The sequence below is a fragment of the Caenorhabditis briggsae genome, assembly GCF_000004555.2.
Source record: "Caenorhabditis briggsae complete genome, chrI, whole genome shotgun sequence".
Taxonomy (NCBI): Eukaryota; Metazoa; Nematoda; class Chromadorea; order Rhabditida; family Rhabditidae; genus Caenorhabditis; species Caenorhabditis briggsae.
The window spans coordinates 13,556,222-13,579,526 of NC_013489.2; the positions used below are offsets into that span (position 1 = coordinate 13,556,222).

Here is a 23,305-nt window from a genome sequence, read left to right on the forward strand (position 1 = left end):
TTTTTTGCTTCTTTTTAATGACCTTTTTAGGCCTTTACCTCTCACACGGAACACATCTCCCATTTCCACAAACTCCTTTCGCACACTTTTTCTCGTTTATCTCCACACAATCATTATTCTCGGTATCCAATTTCGCTGATAACGGACACAAACATTGATAGCGATTTGTGCCAAATGCCACGTCGGCAGAGCTGGGGATCTGGAAGTTTCGAGAAGTTTCTAGAGGAATCTACAGTAATCCAAATACCGGAATACAGTCGCCATGTTTGCACGGATGTCTCGCGCAAGGATCGAATACCTCGCAAGTGTCTCCAGTGTAGTCTGGCTTGCACCTTTAATGGGATTACTGTAGTTTTGAGAAAACGAAGATTACTGTACTTTTGAAAGAAAATTTCAAAAAAAATTTCAACTCTTACACACAAGTAGCCTGCCCATTGATATCTACACACGCTCCGTGCATCGAATCAGTGCATTTTTCATCCCAACGGGCTCCGCGAGCAACTTCCTCTCGGGTCAATGAGCAGGCATCATGTCGCTTATATTCACAATAGTATCCATCGGTTAAAGGGTCGGTACATTCGCAACTGTGGATGTAATAGGCACGGGAAGTGGAGACTGGAAGGAGAAATTTTGAAATTTTGAATTCCCGCGCAGCCAAATCGACGTAAAAAGCAAGCAAAAATACTTTAAAAACATAAGCCCAATGCGGGGCTCGAACCCGCGACAACCAGATTAAGAGTCTGGTGCTCTACCGACTGAGCTAACCGGGCGGCGACAGGGAGAGAGGGCGAGTGCGTATAAGAAGGGGAGGGAAAGAGGCGCCACCGAGGAGACGCAGAAAGCGCGAGGGGAACGAAGAGGAGTATGGACTTCTGATATAGGATATTAAAATGCTTATAACTTTCTTCAAAATCAATATTTTTCAAAAATTCAAACTGTATTATGAAGCTCTCAAATAGCACTATGAAACAATATAAAAATCCAATCTTCAATTTTTGCTGGCAGCTGAGAAAAATGAGAAAAACTAAACAATGCCAATTCCGCTCACCTCTTATCACTTCTGGCACACATTTTCCGTTATTTTCACACCAAGATGTGGTCATTTGTCCATTTCGTGTTTTCCCATCGTGATAGTCATTTTGAATCGTCTCAAGTTCTGTGATATCCTTGTCCAAGCCAATATCAATTCTGAAAATAGTTTGAAGTATCTTGAATTACTGTAGTAAGGTTACTGAGAAATCAGCTTCTTGAAATATAGCGCAGAATTTCTGCCATCAGTACATGGGACCAATTCTTGGGGTATTGAGTTAGGGATCTCCAGTTTTTCGCAGTTTTCTCCTAAAAATTAACTTTTTAAGCTGTAGGGTCTATATTATAAAAGGTATTTACTTACCAGTTACCGTACCACCAATGATTTCCACCGTTCCTGGACATTTACACGTCGCAGTTACGGTTTTCGCCTGCAAAATTGTACATTGAAGAAGTTAGGCTATTTAGTTGTCTCAGAATGTTCACAGGTAGTTCAATTTAACACCGTTTTATAGCAATATTCAAGAACTTTCTAATACACATAGAATTTTTCAAAAAAATGGAATTTGAAGAAAGTTATGAGCATTTCAAAATCTATATTCAGTAATACACACCCCTCCCCGCTCCTCTTCCCGCTCTCTGCGTCTCCCCGCCAGCGCCACTTTCCCTCCCCTTCTTATACGCACTCGCCCTCTCTCACTGTCGCCGCCCGGTTAGCTCAGTCGGTAGAGCACCAGACTCTTAATCTGGTTGTCGCGGGTTCGAGCCCCGCATTGGGCTTATGTTTTTTAAAGTATTTTTTTGTTTTTTAAATGGGTATGGCTGGGCGGGAATCAAAAATTTTGAGTTTCTAAAAGGTTTTTCATGGTTTTAGAGATCTTAAACTCACCACTAAATCGACCTGATCCTCACAAATGCCACCATTCTCACACTGGGTATCGTAGCAAGCCGATAGTTGTTCACACTGTAATTTTCAAAGTTTGAGCTTTAAAGGGCCTAATTTCAAAGCTAAAAAGTCTTTGAAATGACTTAAAAGGCTTACCCGCTCTCCAAAGTACTGTTTTTCACATTCACAATGACAGTTTCCATCCTTATCAATTATCCCCTTTCCTCTGCCCAAACAATGAACTTCTTGACAATTTCTCTCTAATTCTGACTCATCACACAATCCCCCAAAATATCCCTTTCGGCAAATACACTCATAATCCACTTGAATATCGATTTCCTCCAATTCCTTATCTGTAAGTGGCTCTTTTACCCCCTTGGCAAGCCGTAATTCCTTCAAAAGTACAGTATTCACAATGGATCGTCGGTTTTTGGTGCTGAAAACGTTTATCTGTAATTTGGAGCGCTTGAGGGCCAAAGAAAAAAGAAGCAAAAAAAGGAAAAACAGAACTGAAGAGAGTGGGATTCGAACCCACGCCCCCGAAGGGACTGGTGCCTTAAACCAGCGCCTTGGACCGCTCGGCCATCTCTCCGACGAGGAAAGAAGGGAGCGAGCGCGTATAAGAAAGGGGTGGTGGACGAGAGAGCGCGAGGGGGTGGAGGGTGCGAGGGGGAGAAATTGGGTGAGGGGAAAATTTCAAAATTGCTCATTTTTTATCGTTTTTTCTCGTTTTTCTTGCATTTTTCACCAACCTAACGCAAGTCGAGTTGTTCTGACACAAATTCTTCACACAATTCGTTTGATCCGCCACGTGTTCGCATGTTTTACCGTAGTGAGTAACCGGACAAACACAATAGAAGCTAAAAATTTTAATTTGGCGCCAAATCAAAACTTTTATTGACCCACTTTCCATCCTCATTTCTACACTTGCCTTTATTAGCGCAAATCTCGCGATTTTCAAGGCAAGGATTGAAGTTTTTGTTCTAGAAAATTAATTTTTTTAATTTTTAAAAAACTTAAATTTGGCAAATTCGCTCTATCGTACTCTCTGAAACGCCACGCTTTCCTCATTGTAGTTTGGAGACTTTTCGATGTCCCCCGGAGCATCTTTATCCAGAAAATCAATCAGTTTTCGGATTTTTGAGCCTGAAATTCAAATATTTTGTAATTTTTTCAAATTTTTTGAATTCCCGCGTGATCTTCTATACCTGAAACCACATAATACAAAGCCAAAAATGGAATCAAGTTCATTTTACAAATTTTTTAATTCTAAAATTTTTAAAAAATTTATTAAAAGATGGCTGAAAAACGTGTGGATAGTGTGGTGGTAAGCTGGCAAAGCGTGAATTTTGATTTTTCAAAAATATGAAAAATTCAAAAATTTGAATTTCCCGCCAAATCTCAGCAACCCAAAAAATTTTTTTCAGAACTCCGCCGTCGAAGGAGCCGGACTCTTCTATGCGGTCCGTTTCGAGCCAATCCCATCGAAGACGTGTTTCGATGTCTCTTTGAAGACGGTAGGATTACTGTAGGGTTACTGTAATAGGGGTTTCTAATTTTTTTTCAACTTTTTAGACAATTTTTTCAAAAAGTCGACTAAAAGTTGCTGAAATTTGATTTAACTTGCTAAGACAGCATCAGTTAAAAAAGCAAAAAAGAATTGGACCCATGAGGAATTGAACCCGGGTCTTCAGATTCATGGGCAGACCGACTAGCCACTAGGCCACGCGGGTGCAGGCGGCCTCGCGAAACAGAGGGTATGAAGGATGGTGGTGGCGCGACTGGTGGCGCCGCCAACCTCCTCATTCTTATACGCACTCGCACCTTACTTCTCTAGTTGCACTGTGTGACCTGATGGGTTACACTGTTGCTTATGAATCTTACACTTGTTGGTTCGATTCCTTTGGGGGTCAGACTCTTTTTGCTTCTTTTTTACAGTACGCCCCGCCCCATTCCGAATATGTGGTTACTGTAAACATCCCGAAAACGTATCCCATGGCTCCTCCCGCCATATTTTGTAGGAAAGATCTAAAACTGAAATTCAAATTCCTGGACAAACAACAATGGAAACCAAGTATGGGGATTAAAGAAGGTATAACAAAGCAAAAAACAAAGACTTTCATCATAAAATAGGTCAAATTACAGTACTCATCGAGGCATGCCACGTGGTTTCGCGTCGAGACCTCTTGTCACGTCTTCCGATTCTGCCTAGTCTTCGTCCGCCGTTTCAGAAGAATCGAGGATCCAGAGAATCGAGATCACCAAAGAAATCTGCTGAAAAATCGAATTGAACTTTTCTTTTTGAATAGAATGAAGATTTGAAAAAAAATTTTTTTTGAAAATTTTCAGATTCTTTATAATTTTGGCTGGAATTGTTTTTTTTTTTTGAAATTCTTGTCTTTCATTCAAATTTTATAATTGAACATAATTTCCAAAATTTTTGTGAGAAAAATTATTTTTCGAGTTAAAATCTAGGCCATTTTCTCACGGTCAATTGAGATTGTCGTTGAGTAGCTAAATAGCCGATTTTCGCGGCAAAATTTGAAAAATGACAAAAATTCTTTTTCAAATTCCATCTTTCCTGCGTTGAGAGCTTCAAAACGAGTATAGACATGACCTACTTTGAACTATTTTGGGTTTTGAAGGGTCCATGCGCTTTTAAACTACCGTAACTCGCTTAGTTTTGCTCTGAACTTCACGAAAACTAGATTTTTGAACTCAACTTGTCATGAGCTTTAAAATGAGTATAATCATGGGTATGTTTCTTGAATTTGGACTTTTCGGTTTAAAGGCGCATACCCCATGTCAAAAATGGAAAATGTGAATTTTGCAAAAGTAGGTCATGACTATACTCATTTTGAAGCTCTTGACAAGCCAAGTTAAAAAATCATTGTTTTATAAAATTTGGATCAAAACTGAGTGAGTTACGGTAGTATTAAAGTGTTATGTCATAAGAGTGGGGTTTATGCGCCTTTGAACTACCGTAACTCGCTTAGTTTTGATCCAAATTTGATAAAAATGTTATTTCTGAAATTGACTTGTTGAGAGCTTCAAAATGAGTATAAGCATGTCTATGTTCCTTGAATATGGAATTTTTCCGTTTAAGGCGCAGTGAAAAATGGGAAAATACGAATTTTCAAGAACTAGGTCATGTTTATACTTATTTCAAAGCTCTGAACCAATCAAATTCAAAAATCTAGTTTTCACAAAATTTGAACGGAAACTGAGTGAGTTACGGTAGTTCAAACGCGCAACCTAGCCAAAAAGTGAAATATCTTGCCAAAATTGTTTGCAAAACTGTTTAAATGTTAAACAAAAGCTTTTAGTCTTTTTTTTCGTCTGTATGGTCCTTATCCGGATTCTGGTAGACCCCCTCCCCAATTTGTCCATTTCCCGGTGTCCATCTGTACCAAAAAGCCTAATCCCTCTCCCTGTCCCTTCATGTACCTTCTTCCTCCAATTTCCATAATGATACTCCACTGTCTGCCTTCTGTGTCCCCCTATGTATTCTTTTCATGACCACCATCTGCCTCCTCCTCCTTCCTGTTGACAGCTGCTTCTGACGGACCGTTCATTGGGGCGAAAGAACCATCTGTCCCTTTAAAGGAGGGGACAGTAATAAGTGGAAAAGCCCCCCAGGGGGAGCAAGGTCAATCATAGATTAAGCTTTGTGGTTTTTTCTGTGTTTCTAAAATGTTTTTTTTTTGGTTAATTTTCTATTTTGCCCCTCTATCGTTTAGCTCAAAAAATTCCAAGTTTTGATGGTTTACAAAACTAGGTCAATGTAATCGGATGTTTTTGAAATTTTCACAGTAAACTGAACAAAAATAGAGCTTCATTTTTGTAATTGACACTTTTTTCTAAAAACCCAGTCCTAGGGAGATATACCACTTGGAAGCGCCCCTTCCCTTGGGCGCTTTTGACCTCCCCCCTTGCGAGGTGGGCGCCCAAAGGTCTATTTTTGCCTGACTGCAAATATAGGTCAAAATTGTTGGATTCTTCTGAAATTTTCAAAGTGTTCTAAACAAAAATAGAGCTTCATTTTTGTAGTTGACACTTTTTTTTTTGAAAATTTAGTCCTAGGAAAATAAAGCACGTTTTTCAAAATAAGGGAAAAATTTGCATTTTCTGTCGAAAATGGCACATTGTTTGGCTATTTGAAAATCTGGGTCAAAATGGTCAGATTCTTCTGAAAATTTCAGATTATACCAATTAAAAATGGAGCTTCATTTTTATAGTTGACACTTTTTTTTGAAAATCAAGTCCTAGGGAGATATGACATGTGGAAGCTCCCCTTCCATTTGACGCTTTTGACCTCCCCCCTTGTGAGGTGGGCGCCCAAAGGTCGATTTTTGAATGACTGCGAATCTAGGTAAAAATTGTCGGATTCTTCTGAAAATTGCAGATCATACCAATTAAAAATAGAGCTTCATTTTTGTAGTTGACAGTTTTTTCTGAAAATCAAGTCCTAGGAAGATATTGCCCATGCTTGGGAACCGACCTGGGGGATGCGCCGTCCGCATTAGTGGGGTGGGGCGCTTCCACTTGGCATATCCCCCTGGGAATTGATTTTTCAAAAAAGTTGTCAACTATAAAAATGAAGCTCTAATTTTGTTTAGTGTGCTCTAAAAATTTCAGACAAATTCGACCATTTTGATTAGTTTTTGTATGTTTCTGAAAATCCAGATGCTCAATTCCCCCAATTTTTGGCCTCCTTGACTTGAGATTCCGTCCAAAAGCCATATATCAAACCCTACTATGGATTTGGATGTTTGTGAGGAAGAAAATATTCTAAAGTATCCAGAAGACGTCGTCGTCATTTGTAAAATTGAAGACGTCCCTCGGGAAGACCCGTCGTGTCATAAGTCTTCACACTCGAAAAGTTATGCGGCTTCGTTGTTGTTGGTTCCTTGAAGAGGACGATGATGACAAGTGGATCCTTTGGGAATATCTATGACGACGACATTCGGACATTTGGACACACAGAATTTTGTTTTCTGGAATTCAGTCAAAAATTCGAAAATCTCTTGTAACTTCTTCAACTTTGATTCAAATTTTATAGAAGTTTGATTTTTGAGCTTGTCTTGTTCTCTGTTTTAAAATAAGTATAATCATGGCCCACTTTCGAAAAATTCATATTTTCCATTTTTACCATGGGGTAAAAAATTCATGCGCCTTTAAACCAAAAATGTCCAAAACTAAGGAACGGGAGCATGATTATACTCATTTCAAAGCTCTAAACAAGGCAAGTTTAGAAATATTGTTTTCTCAAAGTTTGGGTGAAAACTGAGCGGGTTACGGTAGTTTAAAGGCGCATGGACCCTCCGAAAATCACGATTTTCCAAAGTAGGTCATGTTTATACTCATTTTGAAGCTGAAAATGTGATAAGCGTAAATATGTATATTTTGTAAGTTGAAAACAAACCTGGAAAAAAATTGTGCTGAAATTTCAGATTCTATTTATTTTCCGAACTCCAAAAACATTTTTAGACGTCATCATAATTTTTTTTCTTGGAATTTTTTTCATCTGAAAATACGATTCTAGGGATTTTGGGGCTTTTGGAAGGTTTCCTAGATACAGAACACGATAAGAGCTTCGGGGTTTCAGATGTTATTCGCTGGAAAAAGATCTGAAAAAATCTGAAAATCAGAAATTTTTCAAAAATTAACATTTTCAGATTTTACGTTTTTTTTTTTCAGACTGTTTTAGAGTCAAATTTTGTAATTTGCCTATTCAGGTTCATTTTCGCTATTTTTTCCAGAAAAAATTTCAGCGAAAAAACCAAAACTGCCAATTTTTGACTTAGTTTGAAAATCGTGCCATATCTCCTTAGAACTTAATTTTCAGAAAAAAGTGTCAACTACAAAATTGAAGCTCTATTTTTAATTGGTATAATCCGAAAGTTTCAGAAGGATCCGACAATTTTGACCTAGATTCTTAAAGAGTCAAAAAATGTCATTTTTACCTAAAATTGTCAATTTTTGTGCTTGTTTTGAAAAACGTACTATATCTCCCTAGGACTTAATTTTTAGAAAAAAGTGTCAATTACAAAAATGAAGCTCTATTTTTGTTTAGTATTCTTTAACAATTTCAAAAAGATCCAACAATTTTGACTTAGATTTTCAGACAACCAAATAATCCCATTTTTGACCATAGTTCCCAATTTTTCACTTGGTTTGAAAATCGTGCCATATCTCCCAAGGACTTAATTTTTCGGAAAAAGTGTCAACTACAAAACAAGCTCAATGTTTGTTCAGTACACTCAAAAAATTTCAGAAAAATCCAAAAAGTTTGAAATAGTGTTTCAGATTGTCAAAAACGACCTTCGGGCGCCTACCTGCCAAGAGGGGGGGGGGGGGAGGTCAAAAGCGCACAAGGAAAGGGGAGCTTCCACATGGCATATCTCCCTAGGACTTGATTTTCAAAAAAAAGTGTCAACTACAAAAATGAAGCTCTAGTTTTGCTTGGTATACTTTGAAAATTTCGAAAAGTTTGGAAAACTTTGACTTAGATTTTCAGAGAGTCAAAAAATGTCATTTTTGACCAAAATTGTCAATTTTTTGCTTGTTTTGAAAAATGTACTATATCTCTCTAGGACTTAATTTTTAGAAGAAAATGTCAACTACAAAATGAAAGCTCTGTTTTTGTTTAGTATACTCAAAAAATTTCAAAAAGATCCGACAATTTTCACCTAGATTTTCAGACAGTCAAAAATGTCATTTTTAACCGAAATTTCCAATTTTTCTTCTTCCCCAAAATCCCATATTTTCCAGTAGCAAATTGCTACAAAATCAGTGTCTCAGTATTCCAAAAAAAAGAAGAAGAAGAATATTAAAATTTGTCCCTCTTTTCATCCCTTCTTAGCCACCCCCATTCATTCATCCATCCAGAAGAGCCCCCCCCCCCCTCTCGCCGTCTGTCAGAGACTCCTCCTCTTTCTCTGCATCTCTCACTCTCTCCATGTTGACGAAGCCTAGAAGTGGAGGGACGTCTTCTCCTTTTTCCATGTGCACATTGGCAGAGCACGCCGTGCTTGGCTCTGCGTAGCCAACGGCTTCTTCTTCTTCTTCTTCCCCTTTTTCTCCTTTTTCTCCTTTTTCTTCTCATTGCTCAGCCTCTCCTAGTTGTGTTAGCCACGCTTTTCCTGAAGCTTGTTCAGTTTCGAGTTAGTTAGGTTAGGTACAAAATGCCCTTTTTCATGGACCCGAAAATGTCATTTTTCGAACCGCCTACTCGATTGCATCAGGCCAATCTGATGGGCTATGTGTTTTTAAAGTACCGTAAATTGCTCATTTTTCAGCTAAACTCTGTGAAAACTTAATTTTTAGACGTGACTTGTTAAGAGCTTCAAAATGGGTATAAACATGACGTAGTTTTTAAAATTCTAATTTTGGACAGGGAGTGAGCACCTTTGAACGGAGTCATGCGCCTTTAAGCTACCGTAACTCACTCGGGTTTCATTCGATTTTTTCGAAACGTTAATTTTTGAATTTGGTTTCTGAAGAGCTTCAAAATGAGCATAAACAAGACCTACTTTTAAAAATATCAACTTTTTGACAAGTGGTATGCGCCTTTAAACTACCGTAACTCATTCGGTTATGGTCTGAATTCTATGCAATTTCGATTTTTCAAATTTTCTTGTTTAGGGCTTCAAAATGAGTATAGTCATGACCTACTTTTGAAAATTTTGTATTTTTACCATTTTTCACGGGGTATGCGCCTTTAAACTGAAATTTTCAAAGTCGAAGGAACCTAGGCATGATTATATTTGTTTTGAAGCTCTTGACTTGGCAAGCTCAAAAATAGTAGTTTCATTGAGTTTGAACAAGAACTAAGCAAGATACGGTAGTTGGAATTTTTGATTTTTGTCAAATTTGAAATTTTCAAAGATTTCTTAAGCTTTTGATGTTGTTTATCACCCGTTAAACTACAAAAAATTGTTTTGCCTAGTTCCAAAAATATTGTTTATCACATTTTAAGCTACATATCTTGACTTTTTAGGTCAAATATAACATTTTGGAAATTTTTAAATTTTTGGATTTTGGATTCTGATCATGCTCTTTTAACATCGGAAATTTCAAGTTCTGGCATATTAATATTCATTTTAAAAAGTATTTGCCAGTTGAATTGCGTTTAGTTTGCTCATTTCCTCTCAATTTCCTGTTCTGGAACTTTTTTCCCTAGCGCCAAAAAATAGCTGACTTTGGGCGGCCCATAACTTTTTTGATAGGCAAGCTACAGTAGTTAAAATAATGTCATTATGTAGGATTTTATAAATTCTATTAAATCCAGTTTGGTTTATTTAAAAATATGAATTCTGAAAAAAGTTACATGCCATCTAGTACCACACACGTTCTTACCCTATTGCAGCCAAAAAAGGTCTGAAATTGGACAACCCATAACATGTTTTTTAGACAAGTTACAGTAGTTAAAGTAGTATCATTTTGTAGAATTTTTCAAGGTTCATTAGTTGCAATTTAGTTTGTTTGAAAATACTAAATTTGAAAAAAGTTATGAGCCGTCCACTGCCGAACCCCATTTGGGACCTATTTTCACCCAAATTCCCTTGTTTTTCAAGCATTTTAAGCGGATTTTTTAGCTCAATCCCATTTTTCCCACAATTTACAATTATTTTGCAGCTTGCCACCATTCCACCAACAGTAGCAGTCGCCGCGGCACCATCGGCTGCTGTAATGGTGCAGCAGGGGCACGAGATGCGCGCCAGCAGCACCTCATCCACCGACTCAAATGGGTTCCCTGTCAAAGATGCGGACGCCATTAAACTTTTTGTTGGGCAGGTTTGTCTTGAATTGGGCTGAAAATTTGATATCAGAAGAAAGAGCGCTTCAAAATGAGTATAAACACGGCCTAGTACTGAGAATTTTGATTTTTGACGGGTTATGGGCCTTTAAACTACCGTAACTCACTTCTTTTTAGTCGGATAGTCATGCAAACCTGATTTTTTAGGTTGGCTAGTCGAGAGCTCCAAAATGAGTATAATCATGCCTAGGTTCCTTTGATTTTGAAATTTCGCAGTTTAAAGGCGCATACCCCCCTCCCCAGGTGAAAATGGGAAAACAAGAGTTTATTAAAAGTAAGTCAAAATTATACTCATATTAAAGCTTTTAACAAGCTGATGTCTAAAAATCAAAATTTTCAAAGTTTGGATTAAAAGTGAGTGAGTTACGGTAGTTTATATGGGTGGAATCGTTGGTTTATGCACCTTTAAACTACCGTAACTCGCTTAGTTTTGATCCAAATTTGATAAAAGTGGTATTTCTGAAATTGACTTGTTGAGTGCTTCAAAATAAGTATAAACATGACCTACTCTCTCAATTTTCATATTTCCCCATTTTTCACCGAAGGGTATGCGCCTTTAAACTCGAAATTTCAAATTTCAAGGAACCTAGGCAAGATTATACTTGTTTTGAAGCTGTCGACAAGTTTAATCCAAAAATTCTAGTTCAGCAAAAATTGAGCCAAAAATAAGCGGGATACGGTAGCTTTAAAAATATTTTTGACCATAACAAAATACGATGATTTTTTAGCCTATTATTCACATTTTGATGAAGCCATGCGAAACAGAGTTTTGTTGAGTCAGCTACCTTAAAAACAAAAATCTTAAAATCTGAGGATTTAAGAAAAAGAGAGAAATTTGTCAACAAAAATATCACACAAAAAATCAAAAATCATTGATTTTTTGTTTTCCACAGTATCTCGGCTACAGTAATCTGAATTGCTCAGAAATATAGAAAATTAAGTGCAAAATGGGAAGAGCTTCAAAATGAGTATAAACATGACCTAGATTGGAAAACAGTCCTTTTTTTCCATTTCATACTGGGGGTATGCGCCTTTAAACTACCGTAACCCACTCGGTTTTGATCTGATTTTTATGAGAACTAGATTTTGAAATTAAGATGGTTGAGAGCTTCAAAATGAGTATAATCATGACCGAATTTCGAAAATTCTGATTTTTGACATGGGGCTTGCGCCTTTAAACTGAAATTTTCAAGCTTTGAGGAACTAGGCATGATTATACTCATTTTGAAGCTCTTGACAAACCTATTTCAAATACGCTAGTTTAATCGAGTTTGCACCAAAACTAAGAGAAATACGGTAGTTTTCCCTAAATGCACTTTGAATTTTCCCAAAAAGAGCACAAATCGATTAGCCCGCGGCGTTAGTCCCGAAAGGAAACGAAGAAGAAGACAAACTTGACACGAAGGAAATAGTGTATGTATAGTGAGAGACGCAGAGAAATGAGAAACCGGAAGGCGTAAGAGCAAATTTAGTGGTGGGATATCTATTCTGAGATGGATGGATGGATGAGGATGAAGAAGAAGAAGACGTCACGCAATCTGGAGTAATGGGTCATGAGGTGACCTTGAATCTCACTTTAGTTTCTCAAAGGGACCAAAAAACAGAACGTTTAGAGCACAAAGTACCGTATCTCACTCGATTTTGACTCGAGCGTCATGAAATTTGTATTTTTGAATTTGTCTTGTTTTAAGCTTTAAAATGAGTATAATCATGACCTACTTTTGAAAATTTTCGAATTTTGACTTTAAAGGCGCATGGACCATCGAAAAATTGAAGTCGGTCAAATTGGGTCGTGTTTGGGTTCATTTTGAAGCTATAAGCAAGGCAAACTCAAAAATCTAGTTTTCATTGAGGTTGGTACAAAAATAAGCTAGATACGGTAGTTACTGTATCCCTTTTTTTCACCTGGGGTATGTGCCTTTAAACCGAAATTTTCAAAGTTTAAGTAACGTAGGCAAGATTATACTTATTTTGAAGCTCTCAACAAGGAAAATTTAACTATATAAATTATAATAGAGATGAAAATTAAAAAATTAAAAATTAAATTAAAAAACGACGAAAATTAGCTAGATACGGTAACTATCGCTTTCGAAAACCAGGCCAGTGTCTTTAAACTACCGTAATTCCCTCAGTTTCGATCCAATTTTCAAAAAAGCTACATTTTTGAAACTTTTGTGTTCAGAGCTTCAAAATGAGTATAAACATGACCCACTTTTGAAAAATTCCTATTTTCCCAATTTTCACCTGGGGGTATGCGCCTTTAAAGTGAACGTTTCGAAATCTAAGGAACCTGGGCATGATTATACTCATTTTGAAGCTCTAATCAACGCAAATTCAAAAACGAATTTTCTAAGAATTTGGATTAAAACTGAGTGAGATACGGTAGTTTAAAGGCCATGCCTCGCTTAAAAATGGCCGAAAGTCGGAAACTTTCAAAGTATGGCATGTTGATACTCATTTTGAAGCTCTTACTGAGAGAAATTCAAAAATTCACACATCTCATTTTTTGGCAGAAAACTAACAAAGTTATGGACAATTTTAAAGCAAAAATTCTTGCAGATTCCCCGAAACCTGGAAGAAAAGGACCTTCGACACCTATTCGAGCAGTTTGGCAAAATTTATGAGTTCACAATACTCAAAGACAAGTATACTGGTAGGTAATATGGGTGTCACCCCTTCTTCTTACACCGGAATCACGGTTCGCCGATTCTCATCGGGAAGCTCCGCCCACTTTTTTCTAAAGATCTTGATGAATTCATTCAGGTATGCACAAAGGCTGCGCATTTCTCACATTTTGCCATCGCGACAGCGCCCAGAGGTGTCAGACGACGTTACACGATCAGAAGACGTTGCCAGGGGTAAGTGCAGTGGCTTAGAAATCCAAAAATTCCATATTTTGGAATTTTTTAAAATTTATTGATCTAGCGTCATCTCTAGATCATAACACAATTTTCAGCTTCAAAAAATATTGTTTTTGAGCCAAGTTACCACGGTTTTAAGATGGTGGCCTAGAAATCCAAAACTAGGCCATGACTTCAAAAGGCTCTAACTTGGCTCAGAACTGGTATTCTTGAATTTTGATATCAGTTTCAAATTTGACTCGATAAGAGCTTCAAAATGAGTATAATCATGACTAGATTCAGAGCAAATTGAAATTCTGGGGTAGTGGCCTAGAAACCCAAAGCTCGGTCATACCTTGAAAAGGGTGTAACTGGGTTCAAAATTCATATTTTTAAAAACTAATTTTAGTTTTGGAATTGGATCGTTGAGAGCTTCAAAATGAGTATGAACATGACTAGATTCTATATAATTTGAAATTCTAGAGTGGTGGCCTAGAAACCCAAAATACGGCCATGACTTCAGAGGGCTCTAACTTGGCTGAAAATCGTCGGTTTTTGGGATTTAATAATTGCAAATGACTTTCCGAACATTTCCTAATTCGATGGCATATAATTTGATCATTTAGGTATTTATGATGGCCTAGAAACACCAGGGATGGCCTAGGAAACCAAGTTTTGAAAAAGTTAGGCCATGAATACACTTTTCGACAATTTTCGATTTCTCATGTTTTTCTGAGTTTAGAACAGCTTCCAAACTTCAAAAATATCAATTTTAAGCCCAGTTATACCGGTTTCAGGGTGGTGGCCTAGAAACCCAAAACTAGGCCACAACTTCAAAAAGATGTAACTTGGCTCAAAATAGATATTCTTGAATACTGATTTTAGTTTTGAAATTGGCTTGTTCAGAGCTTCAAAATGAGTATAATTATGACTAGATTTTAGGAAAGTCGAAATTCTAGATGTTGGTGGCCTAGGAACCCCCAAGGGTGGCCTAGAAAACCAAATTTTTCCGAAGCATGCCATGAGTATACTCATTTTAATGCTCTTAACAAGACGAATCGAGTCATATTATAAACGAAACGATTGAAAAGAGGTAAAACGAGTTATGGGACTTTGAAAAAAATTCCAATTTGTTTTAACTCAGCTTGTGTTATAGCTAAATTGCTGGCTAAAATTGAGCGAAGTTTTTTGGGGAGGTCCCAAATTTTGAAGACGTACAAGAAACGGGAAAAAGTAGGCGATTCGTTAGTTCCGTTGGGCAAAAAGGGGGAAAGAATGGGGAGGGGACAAAATTTTTCGGAAATTTCTGATTGAATTTTCTGTGTGCTGCACGGGACCCCTGTCTTTTTCTATGTGTCTTTTAGAATAGAGAGACCTCTGGGGAACGAATTGGATTAGGTACGTAACGGGCGCATCTGTGTGTATTGGATAGAATAAAAAGAGACAGAGAAGACGTGTTACTTTTCGAGCCATTCTCTTTTCTACACCCCCCAAAACTGAGCAATAGCATTCTAGTCGAAAAGTTTTGGAACGTTTATTTGTAAGTTTTTGCTGAAATACCCTTTAAAAATGGAAAAATTTGCTTTAATGGAGCCATTTTAAGCTTTGAGGCGGGTTTTTGTGAAATTTGTGAAATTTAAAATCTACCGTAACTTTTTGAACTCTGATCCGAACACACAAAAACTTATTTTTTTGAACTCACGAGCTTATAAGCTTCAAAATGAGTATAAACACGACATGTTTCTAAGAACTTCAATTTTCGACTTTAAAGGCGCATGGGTCCAGGGCAAAAATCAATTTTCTCAGAATCTACCCATGATTATACTCATTTTGAAGCTCATAACAAACTGATTCCATAAACCTAGTTTTTGAAAAGCTTGAAGCGAAACTGAGTGAGTTACGGTAGTTTAAAGAAGCAGACCTCTCAAAAAACCTCGCAAAAATTGTTAAAAACCGGATTTCTCGAAAGTAGGGCATGATTATACTTATTTTGAAGCACTTGATAAGTCAAACACAAAACTGGAAAGAAAATGCAAAAATATCAAATTTGAGCCAAGTTACAATCATTGGAAGATGTGGCCTAGTTTTGGGTTTCTAGGCGACTACCCCAGAATTTCAACTTGCCCAGAATCTAGTCATGTTTATACTCATTTTGAAGTTCTCAATGAGTAAATTTCAAAACTAAAATCAGAATTCAAAAATACCAATTTTGAGCCAAGTTAGTTTTTTGAATTCCCGGCCTAGTTTTGGGTTCCTAGGCCACCATGGTGTAACTTGACTCAAAATTGATATTTTTTGAAATCTGAAAACACTGTTGAACTCAGGAGAACATGAGAAATCGAAAGATATAACTCATGGCCTAGCCTTTTCAAAATTTGGTTTTCTAGGCCACCCCCGTGCAACTTGGCTCAAAATTGATATTTTTGGAATTTTTCAAATTGAGATGAATTCCCAAAAATTCTAAATTATCAATTTTCCAGATGAACCGAGCGATGCAAGTGAAACCAGCCGACACAGACAGCCGTCCGGCAAGTCCCAAAGATAAAATGGATGATAAGAAGTTGTTCATCGGGATGCTATCAAAACAACAGTCCGAAGACGACGTTCGCACGCTTTTTGCCGCGTTTGGAGAGTTGGATGAGGTACGGTAGTTGTAGCGTTTTTAGAAATTTTCGAGAGAAATGCCCAGGGCAAGTCTGGCTCCCATTTTTATAATGTTTTCGACATAATCCCTGGGGAGAAGGGGGTCCGGAAACTTGGGACCGCAGAAATATCCCTAGGATATGTATAGCCTACTTCCTGCAATTTTTTGGCAACACCTTAAGGATCGAAATAGCCAAAAACGGGTCAAAAACCTTCCAAATTCTATAGTAGCCGCCAAGAGCTTAAAACCGGCCATCATTGGCCGGAGCATACCTTCTTGTAGGTAAACTATTTTGATGCCAATCAAATTGGATATGATAGAACAGCTTGAGAACTGTAAAATGACACTACTTGCTATACTATACCGTGTCTATGAACGAAGTTACAAGCCAAATACTACGGAAGGCCTCCAAAAAAGGTAGGAAGGCCTCCGACCCCAGAGGTTTTTCTGTAACTTTGTTCATTGATAAGATTGAGCTGATTATTTAACATCATTTTGTAGTGCTTTTCAAGTTCTATAATATCCATTTTAGTAGGTTAAAAAATATTGTTCCCGGAAAAAGTTATGAGCCGGTGAATGTGAACACTTTTGACCCGTTTTTGGTGCGTCCCTGATCCGTTTTCCATCTACAACTACAATCAGACTAACTTTTCTAGGTAACAGTGCTCCGTGGTGCCGACGGAGCATCTAAAGGATGTGCATTTGTAAAATACAAATCCGGATTCGATGCTCATATGGCGATTTCCGCGCTTCATGGATCCCAAACCATGCCAGGAGCATCGTCAAGTCTTGTTGTAAAATATGCAGACACTGAAAAAGAGCGACAAAACCGTCGAATGCAACAAATGGCCGCGCAAATGGGAATGTTGAATCCTCTACTGGTGAATCAAGTCGGTCTACAGTATAACACGTATCAGCAGGTGCTCCAACAGCAAGCAATTGCCGCACAGACATCTGCTGCTAGTGTTGCATATCTGCCATTGCTACAGCAACAACATACGGCTACGGTAGGTGGAAAACCTTCAAAAATGCGGTGTATGCGCCTTTAAAATCCCAAGGTTTCAAAGTTAACTTTTGAAGAGTACGCGCCTTTAAACTACAGTAACATATTCAGTTTTGATCCAAACTCTTGCCAATTTTCAGGACCCCCTCCAAATGCTGCAATTCCAAGCAGCGGCTGCAGCCGCCGCAGCTACACCGGTCATGCCCCAACAACAACCCCAACTCGCCGCCCAGATCCAAGGACTCCAGTCCGCAGCAGCAGTTTCCCAAAATCCCCATTACGCCTTGGCCGCACAAGCGTTGGCCCAACAACAGGCCGCCCAACAGGCCCAACAGGCCGCAGTGGCCGCCCACGCACAGCATACAGCTGCTGGACACCAACAGGTGCATTCAGGAGTCAATCAGACTGCTCCAGCGACTTCTACGGCTCAGGGAGATGCTGCGAGCTCTTATGCGGCAGCGGCGGCCGCTGCCGCCGCAGCTGCTAGCTACAATTCGCTTATTTCCGGGATTGAGAGTCAGCATAGTGAGTTTGGGGCATATTTTCCCAACTAGATAAACACATTTTCGGGAAAATTCCAAAACATTTTTGGATCTGTTTTTTTTTCAGTTTTTTATGTCGAAATTTGAATTCAGCTCTGAATTTGCAAGATTTTGATGCCCATATTGCCAACTTGTGGCGGTTTTTATTTTTTGCCCAACCTTTGCCCAACCATTGGGCCAGCCTGGGGCAAAACCCAAGAATTGCCGAAACCTGGCAATATAGGTATCAAAATGTCGCAAATTTTGTGCTTGATTTATTCCTAGTTAGGGAAAATCAAAAAAAGAGACAAATTCTCAGAGTTTTCAAAAAATCCAATAATTTCGAAATTGCCAATTTTCGATCTTGAATAAAACTTCTTTAGTTTTAACCATTAAAGTTCGATATTGGCTCGAAATTTGCAAAATTTTGATACCCATATTGTCAGTTTTCGGCAATGTTTGGTTTTTGCCCAAGGTTTGCCCACAGGTTGGGCAAAGGTTGTGCAAAAAATGAAAACCACCAAAGCCTGGCAATATGGGTGTCAAAATGTTGGAAATTTTAAGACAAACGCGAATTTGAAGTTGAACAACTTCAAAAGTCACTTTGAAACCGATAATAGGTAATTTTGAAACATTTTTTAAAATTTCGAATTTGTGAAATCACAAACTTCTTCAAAGTTTGTGATTTTTTCAGTTTCTCATACTGAAATTTAAAATCAGCTCTAAATTTGCAAGATTTTAATACTCACATTGCCAGGTTTCGGTGCTTTTCATTTTTTGCCCAACCTTTGCCCAACCTTTGGGCAAACCTTGGGTAAAAATCAAAAATTTCCAAAACCTGGCAATATGGGTATCAAAATGTCGGAAATATTGTGCAAATTTTAGATTTTCAAATGAGAAATGTTGCTTTTTGGGATTTCCATAATTCGGGGAACATTTTGAGTCCAAAAATGACCGAATTGGGCTGAAATTGTCTATCAAAACTAGGAAAAATACTACAGTAATCCTTGCAGATGCCGCCGCCGCCCTTCAACTGGCTCAAATGCAGCAGCAAGCTGCCGCAGCGCTCCCAATGATAACTCCAAAAGAAGGTGAAAATTCTGAATTTTCAGATTTTCAGATTTTTTTCTCTTTAAATCTAAAAAAAAATCTAGTTCTAAGAGCCTAAAAGTCCCAAAAAGTGGTTTTATATTTATATATTTTTTGTGCAATATATTTCTCAATATTTGATCGATTGTTGTGAGGTCTCAAATATCACATATATTTTTTTCTATTTTCTATATTATGATTTTTTCCTCTATATTGATTTTTTTCTCGACAGGATATGATGATGGCTTGTGATGGTAGTAGTGATGGAGAGTATTATTAGAAGAAACACTTTTAAAAACTTATTTGGAGTTGGAATACTTAGAATTCCAGAATTTGCCGCGTTGAGAGCTTCAAAATGAGTATAAACATGGCATTATTTGATTTTTGACCTGTGACACTAAAGCTACCGTAACTCGCTTGGAGTCGATTCAAACTCTTAGAAAAATTGATTTTTGAATTTAGTTTGTTGAGAGCTTCAAAATGAGTATAATCATGACCTACTTTTGAAAAATTCATATTTGCCTATTTTTCACCTGGGGGTATGCGCCTTTAAACAGGAAATTTCAAAGTTCAAGAAACATAGGCATGATTATACTCATTTGAAAGCAAATAACTTGAAAATCCGATTTCTGTAAGTTTCATGCGATTTTGGGTCGAAATCTGAAAAGTTATGGGCAATTTCGCACCTCTCAAGAAATGTATTACGCTAAAACTACCGTAACTTGCTCGGTTTTGATCAATGTACAACAATCTTTGTATGGTTGAATTTGGTTTTAAAAAAGCTTTAAAATGAGTATAGTCATGACCCACTTTTGAAATTTTCGATTTTTCACGATTTTTGACAGGTGGTATGCGCCTTTAAACCGGAAATTTCAAAATTCAAGGAACATAGACATGATTGCACTTAATTGAAAGCAAATTAAGTGAGAAACTCAGTTTTTAAAGTTTTAGCAGTCCCACGGGCCCACAGGCCTACCGCGAGCTTTATGACCGTTTAGACCGACACCGACCGCCACCCCGCGGCCGAAACACTTTCTCCCCTAAACCTAGTCTTGTTTATACTCATTTGAACCGTCTCAAAGCGTAGATTCCAAAAATCAAAGTTTCCAAACTCGCTGATCAATGGTTAATGAGAAAAGAACCCGGAAAAACATCTGTTGTATGTCGTCGTCTCTTCATTTTCCTTTTTAGTGCTTGGTCCCGATGGCTGCAACCTTTTCATCTATCATCTGCCGCAAGAGTTTGGCGACGCGGAACTCATTCAGATGTTCGCGCCGTTCGGTCACGTCGTGTCCGCCAAAGTGTTTGTCGACCGTGCCACTAATCAGAGCAAGTGCTTCGGTTCGTGTTCCAATTTTTTCTTTTTTTTAAATAATTTCAAAAATTCTGTCCAAAAATTTCGAAAACTTCCGGAAAACTCCAAAAAATAATTCAAAAAAATGTTTTTTCCAAAATTTTTTTTTTCAAAATTCAAATTTCCCGCCAAATTGTCAATTTGTGAGTGCGACTATTCTTTCCGACATATTATTCTAGCTTATCATATCCACAGCACGATTATTTTTTTTTGATATTTTTTTATGTATTTCTCATCGTTGGTGAACTTTGGTGCTTATATTTTTGTCGGTCAGAGTGGTCCCCTCCTCACTTATTGATTTTTTGTGAACATTTTTCCCACTAGTTTTTAGTTTTCAAAAAATTTCAATATTATTTTCGAATTCCTTGAAAAATTTGGAGCGTTTTGAGCTCAAAAATAAAAAGTTTTGATGGATTTTGAAAATTTCGAAAATTTCGAAAAATTTCAGATTTACCAATTTTCGGTTTTGAAATGATTTTTGCAGTTTCTCATACTGAAAATTGTAGTTAGCTCGAAATTTGCGAAATTTTGATGTCCATATTGGCAGGTTTTGGTGATTTTCATTTTTTGCCCAACCTTTGCCCAACCTTTGCCCAACCTTTGGCAAAAACCAAAAATTGTCGAAAACTGGCGATATGGGTATCAAAATGAAGCAAATTTCAGAGTGAATTCATTTCAACTTGGAAATTTCAGAAAAAAAAACCAAAAAAAGAACCCAAAAATGACAATTTTCACATTTTCCAAAAACTCGAAAAGTTTCAAATTTCCCAATTTTCGGATTTAAAATGATTTTTACTGAAATATGAATTTAGCTCAAAATTTCCAACATTTTGAGATCCATATTGCCAGGTTTCGGTGATTTTCATATTTTGCCCAATCTTTGCCCAACCTTGGGCAAAAACAAAAAATTGCTGAAACCTGGCAATATGGACATCAAAATGTTTCACAATTTATGCTAAATCCATTTTTTATCAGAAAACTACGTAAAAAACCCGAAATGACCAACTTTCGACCATTTTTCAAAAATTTGCCCAACTTTTGCCCAACTTTGGGCAAAAATTGAAAATCGCCGAAACTCGTATCAAGATGCCGGAAATTTTGAGCCAAATTCAATATTCAATTCAAAAATATGGAGAAATATCTTTTTTCGCCCATTTCTCGAAAATTTGCCCAACCTTTGACCAAACAAGGGCAAAAAATGAAAATCGTCAAAACCTGGCAATATGGGTATCAAAACTTTGCAAATTTTATGCTGAATTCAGATTTCAATATCAAAAACCTCAAAACTAAAAGATTTTCCAAAAAAAGTTCAATTTCCTAAAATAAATTTTCAAAAAAGTCGGAAAAAGTTCGTTTTTTGACATTTTCCGACCCAACAATTTGCCATAACCCTGGCAATATGGGTATCAAAATGTCAGAAATTTTAGGCCAAATTCAAATTTCACATTTAAAACTCAAAATTTCGTATTTTTTGTGTCGTTCTCACCCAGTTTTCTTTCATCTTTCTAGGCTTCGTTTCGTACGACAACATTCACTCGTCTCAAGCGGCAATCGCCGCGATGAACGGTTTTCAAATCGGCATGAAACGTCTGAAAGTGCAGCTGAAACGGCCTCGAGAAGCCAGTCGTCCATATTGATTGATTATTGATTTATTTTTTTCATTTTTTTGCGATTGCTCATCTCCTATTTCCGTGAATCTCTATTCTAGTGCCATACCATATTGTGTCCTACTGTAGTTCTACTTTTTTTCTATTTTTTGTACACTATTTTCTAACATTTGTAGCATGTGTGACCCCTTTATTGATCTTATGTATTGCACTTCACCAAAAAAATTCTGAAAAAACATTTTTTGGAATTTTTTAAAATTGTGTCCCCCAGCGAATTCTAGTGTCATTTTGTGTGTTTTGTCTCTCTTTAAACTCTCTCCTCCCTCGTCCTAGGCTCTGCTCCCTTTTTTGGCGGGAAATTCAAAAATCCGAAAACTATTACAGCCCAGCAACGACATATGGTCCCGTGGAGTCTTCAGAAACAGATCATCGGCAGACAACACTTTCAACATCACACAACAAAAAGCCCGTATTTTCTAGTAAGATCTCCTTATATTTTTTGAAAACTTCAGAAAATTTGACGCATTCTGAGCCGAAGAACGGAAAATTTTGGAAAAATTGAAATTTAGGCTCCGCTAGCTCTGAAATTAGTCTTAAACTGCTTGAAACCTAGATTTTCGAAAAGAACTCGTTTGGAGCTTTGAAATGAGTATAATCATGGCTATGTTCCTTGGAATTTGAAATTTCGAGTTTAAAGGCGCATGGACCCTCGGAAAATTAAAAATTTCAAAAGTAGGTCATGATTATACTCATTTTAAAGCTTTCAACAAGCTATGTTTTCAACAAGCTAAATATAAGTTTCCAGAACTTTGAATCAAAACTGAGTGAGTTACGGTAGTTTTTGTCTCTAAGTCAAAAAACACGGTTTCCGAAAATCGGTCATAACTTCGCCAATTTTTGCCCTAAATAGAAAATTTTTTCCGTTTATATTAGAACTAACTAAGAGCTTCATAATGAGCCTCATCTTGCCCATATTCGAACTTTCCGATTTTTGCCCAAAACTTGCCCAAAACCAAGTTTTTTGTCTCAAAACGCGTCAAATCGTCTCAAAGTTTTCTCAAAATAGTGGTGTGGATGAGTTGTCGCTGTCCTACTATAGATACTTTTTTCTCATGATTTACCATTTTTTGTCCTTGCCCATCGAAAATTCTAAAAGTTTCCGGTTTTTCCCAGAAAACATACCAAAAAATTTTCTAGACGAGTTTTCAAGAGTCGAACACACCAAATTCGGAATTTTCATGAAATTTCCGACAATTTGAACCCCGATTTGACCCATTTTGGACATTTTTCATTTTTGCCCTCGCCTTGCCCAAAGATGGGCAAAGTTAGGCAAAATTTCAAATTCCTCCAAACCTGGGCATGTTTAGGCTCAGAATTTCAGAAATTTCATGGGAATTCTGATTCTGATACTTTCAAATGTGATCTCTTTCATTTTTTCTGCTTTTTTGCCCATTTTTTATGTTTCTCCCGGCTTTCCGTATTGATCTCATGGAGGATTTCGGCACTTTTTT

The 23,305-nt window shown here is 37.4% G+C and overlaps 3 protein-coding genes and 3 non-coding genes across 6 annotated transcripts in view; 3 read left to right on the forward strand and 3 right to left on the reverse strand.

Moving 5' to 3' along the window:
* The window catches only part of Cbr-spe-9, a gene marked incomplete at both ends in the record, with an annotated part of 4,355 nt that extends 1,189 nt beyond the window's left edge, over positions 1-3,166 (reverse strand). Inside the window, 13 exons of the mRNA XM_045241462.1 lie at positions 39-199; positions 248-332; positions 417-615; positions 1,049-1,188; positions 1,233-1,338; positions 1,394-1,460; positions 1,644-1,655; positions 1,919-1,993; positions 2,072-2,351; positions 2,668-2,775; positions 2,822-2,898; positions 2,961-3,061; positions 3,124-3,166. Of these exons, the coding sequence (XP_045095701.1) occupies positions 39-199; positions 248-332; positions 417-615; positions 1,049-1,188; positions 1,233-1,338; positions 1,394-1,460; positions 1,644-1,655; positions 1,919-1,993; positions 2,072-2,351; positions 2,668-2,775; positions 2,822-2,898; positions 2,961-3,061; positions 3,124-3,166 (1,454 nt within the window). The remainder of the gene's footprint in view (positions 1-38; positions 200-247; positions 333-416; positions 616-1,048; positions 1,189-1,232; positions 1,339-1,393; positions 1,461-1,643; positions 1,656-1,918; positions 1,994-2,071; positions 2,352-2,667; positions 2,776-2,821; positions 2,899-2,960; positions 3,062-3,123) is intronic.
* Positions 698-770, reverse strand: CBG28371. The gene has a single exon. It is a non-coding gene (tRNA).
* On the forward strand, positions 1,737-1,809 carry CBG28801. The gene has a single exon. It is a non-coding gene (tRNA).
* CBG29100 lies at positions 2,426-2,507 on the reverse strand. Its single transcript has one exon. It is a non-coding gene (tRNA).
* A 46-nt stretch (positions 3,167-3,212) lies between the features above and the next one.
* CBG15357 lies at positions 3,213-4,237 on the forward strand (the record flags this gene model as incomplete). The annotated part of the gene is made up of 3 exons (XM_002646344.1): positions 3,213-3,257; positions 3,343-3,432; positions 4,061-4,237. 3 exons carry the CDS (start codon positions 3,213-3,215, stop codon positions 4,235-4,237), a joined length of 312 nt encoding a protein of 103 aa, XP_002646390.1.
* A 6,372-nt stretch (positions 4,238-10,609) lies between these two features.
* On the forward strand, positions 10,610-21,824 carry Cbr-unc-75 (the record flags this gene model as incomplete). The annotated part of the gene is made up of 9 exons (XM_045241463.1): positions 10,610-10,714; positions 13,296-13,389; positions 13,500-13,594; positions 16,057-16,218; positions 16,877-17,227; positions 17,364-17,748; positions 18,758-18,835; positions 20,025-20,174; positions 21,697-21,824. The coding sequence occupies 9 exons, from the start codon at positions 10,610-10,612 to the stop codon at positions 21,822-21,824; spliced, it is 1,548 nt and encodes a 515-aa protein (XP_045095702.1).
* Between the last annotated feature and the right edge of the window lie 1,481 nt (positions 21,825-23,305).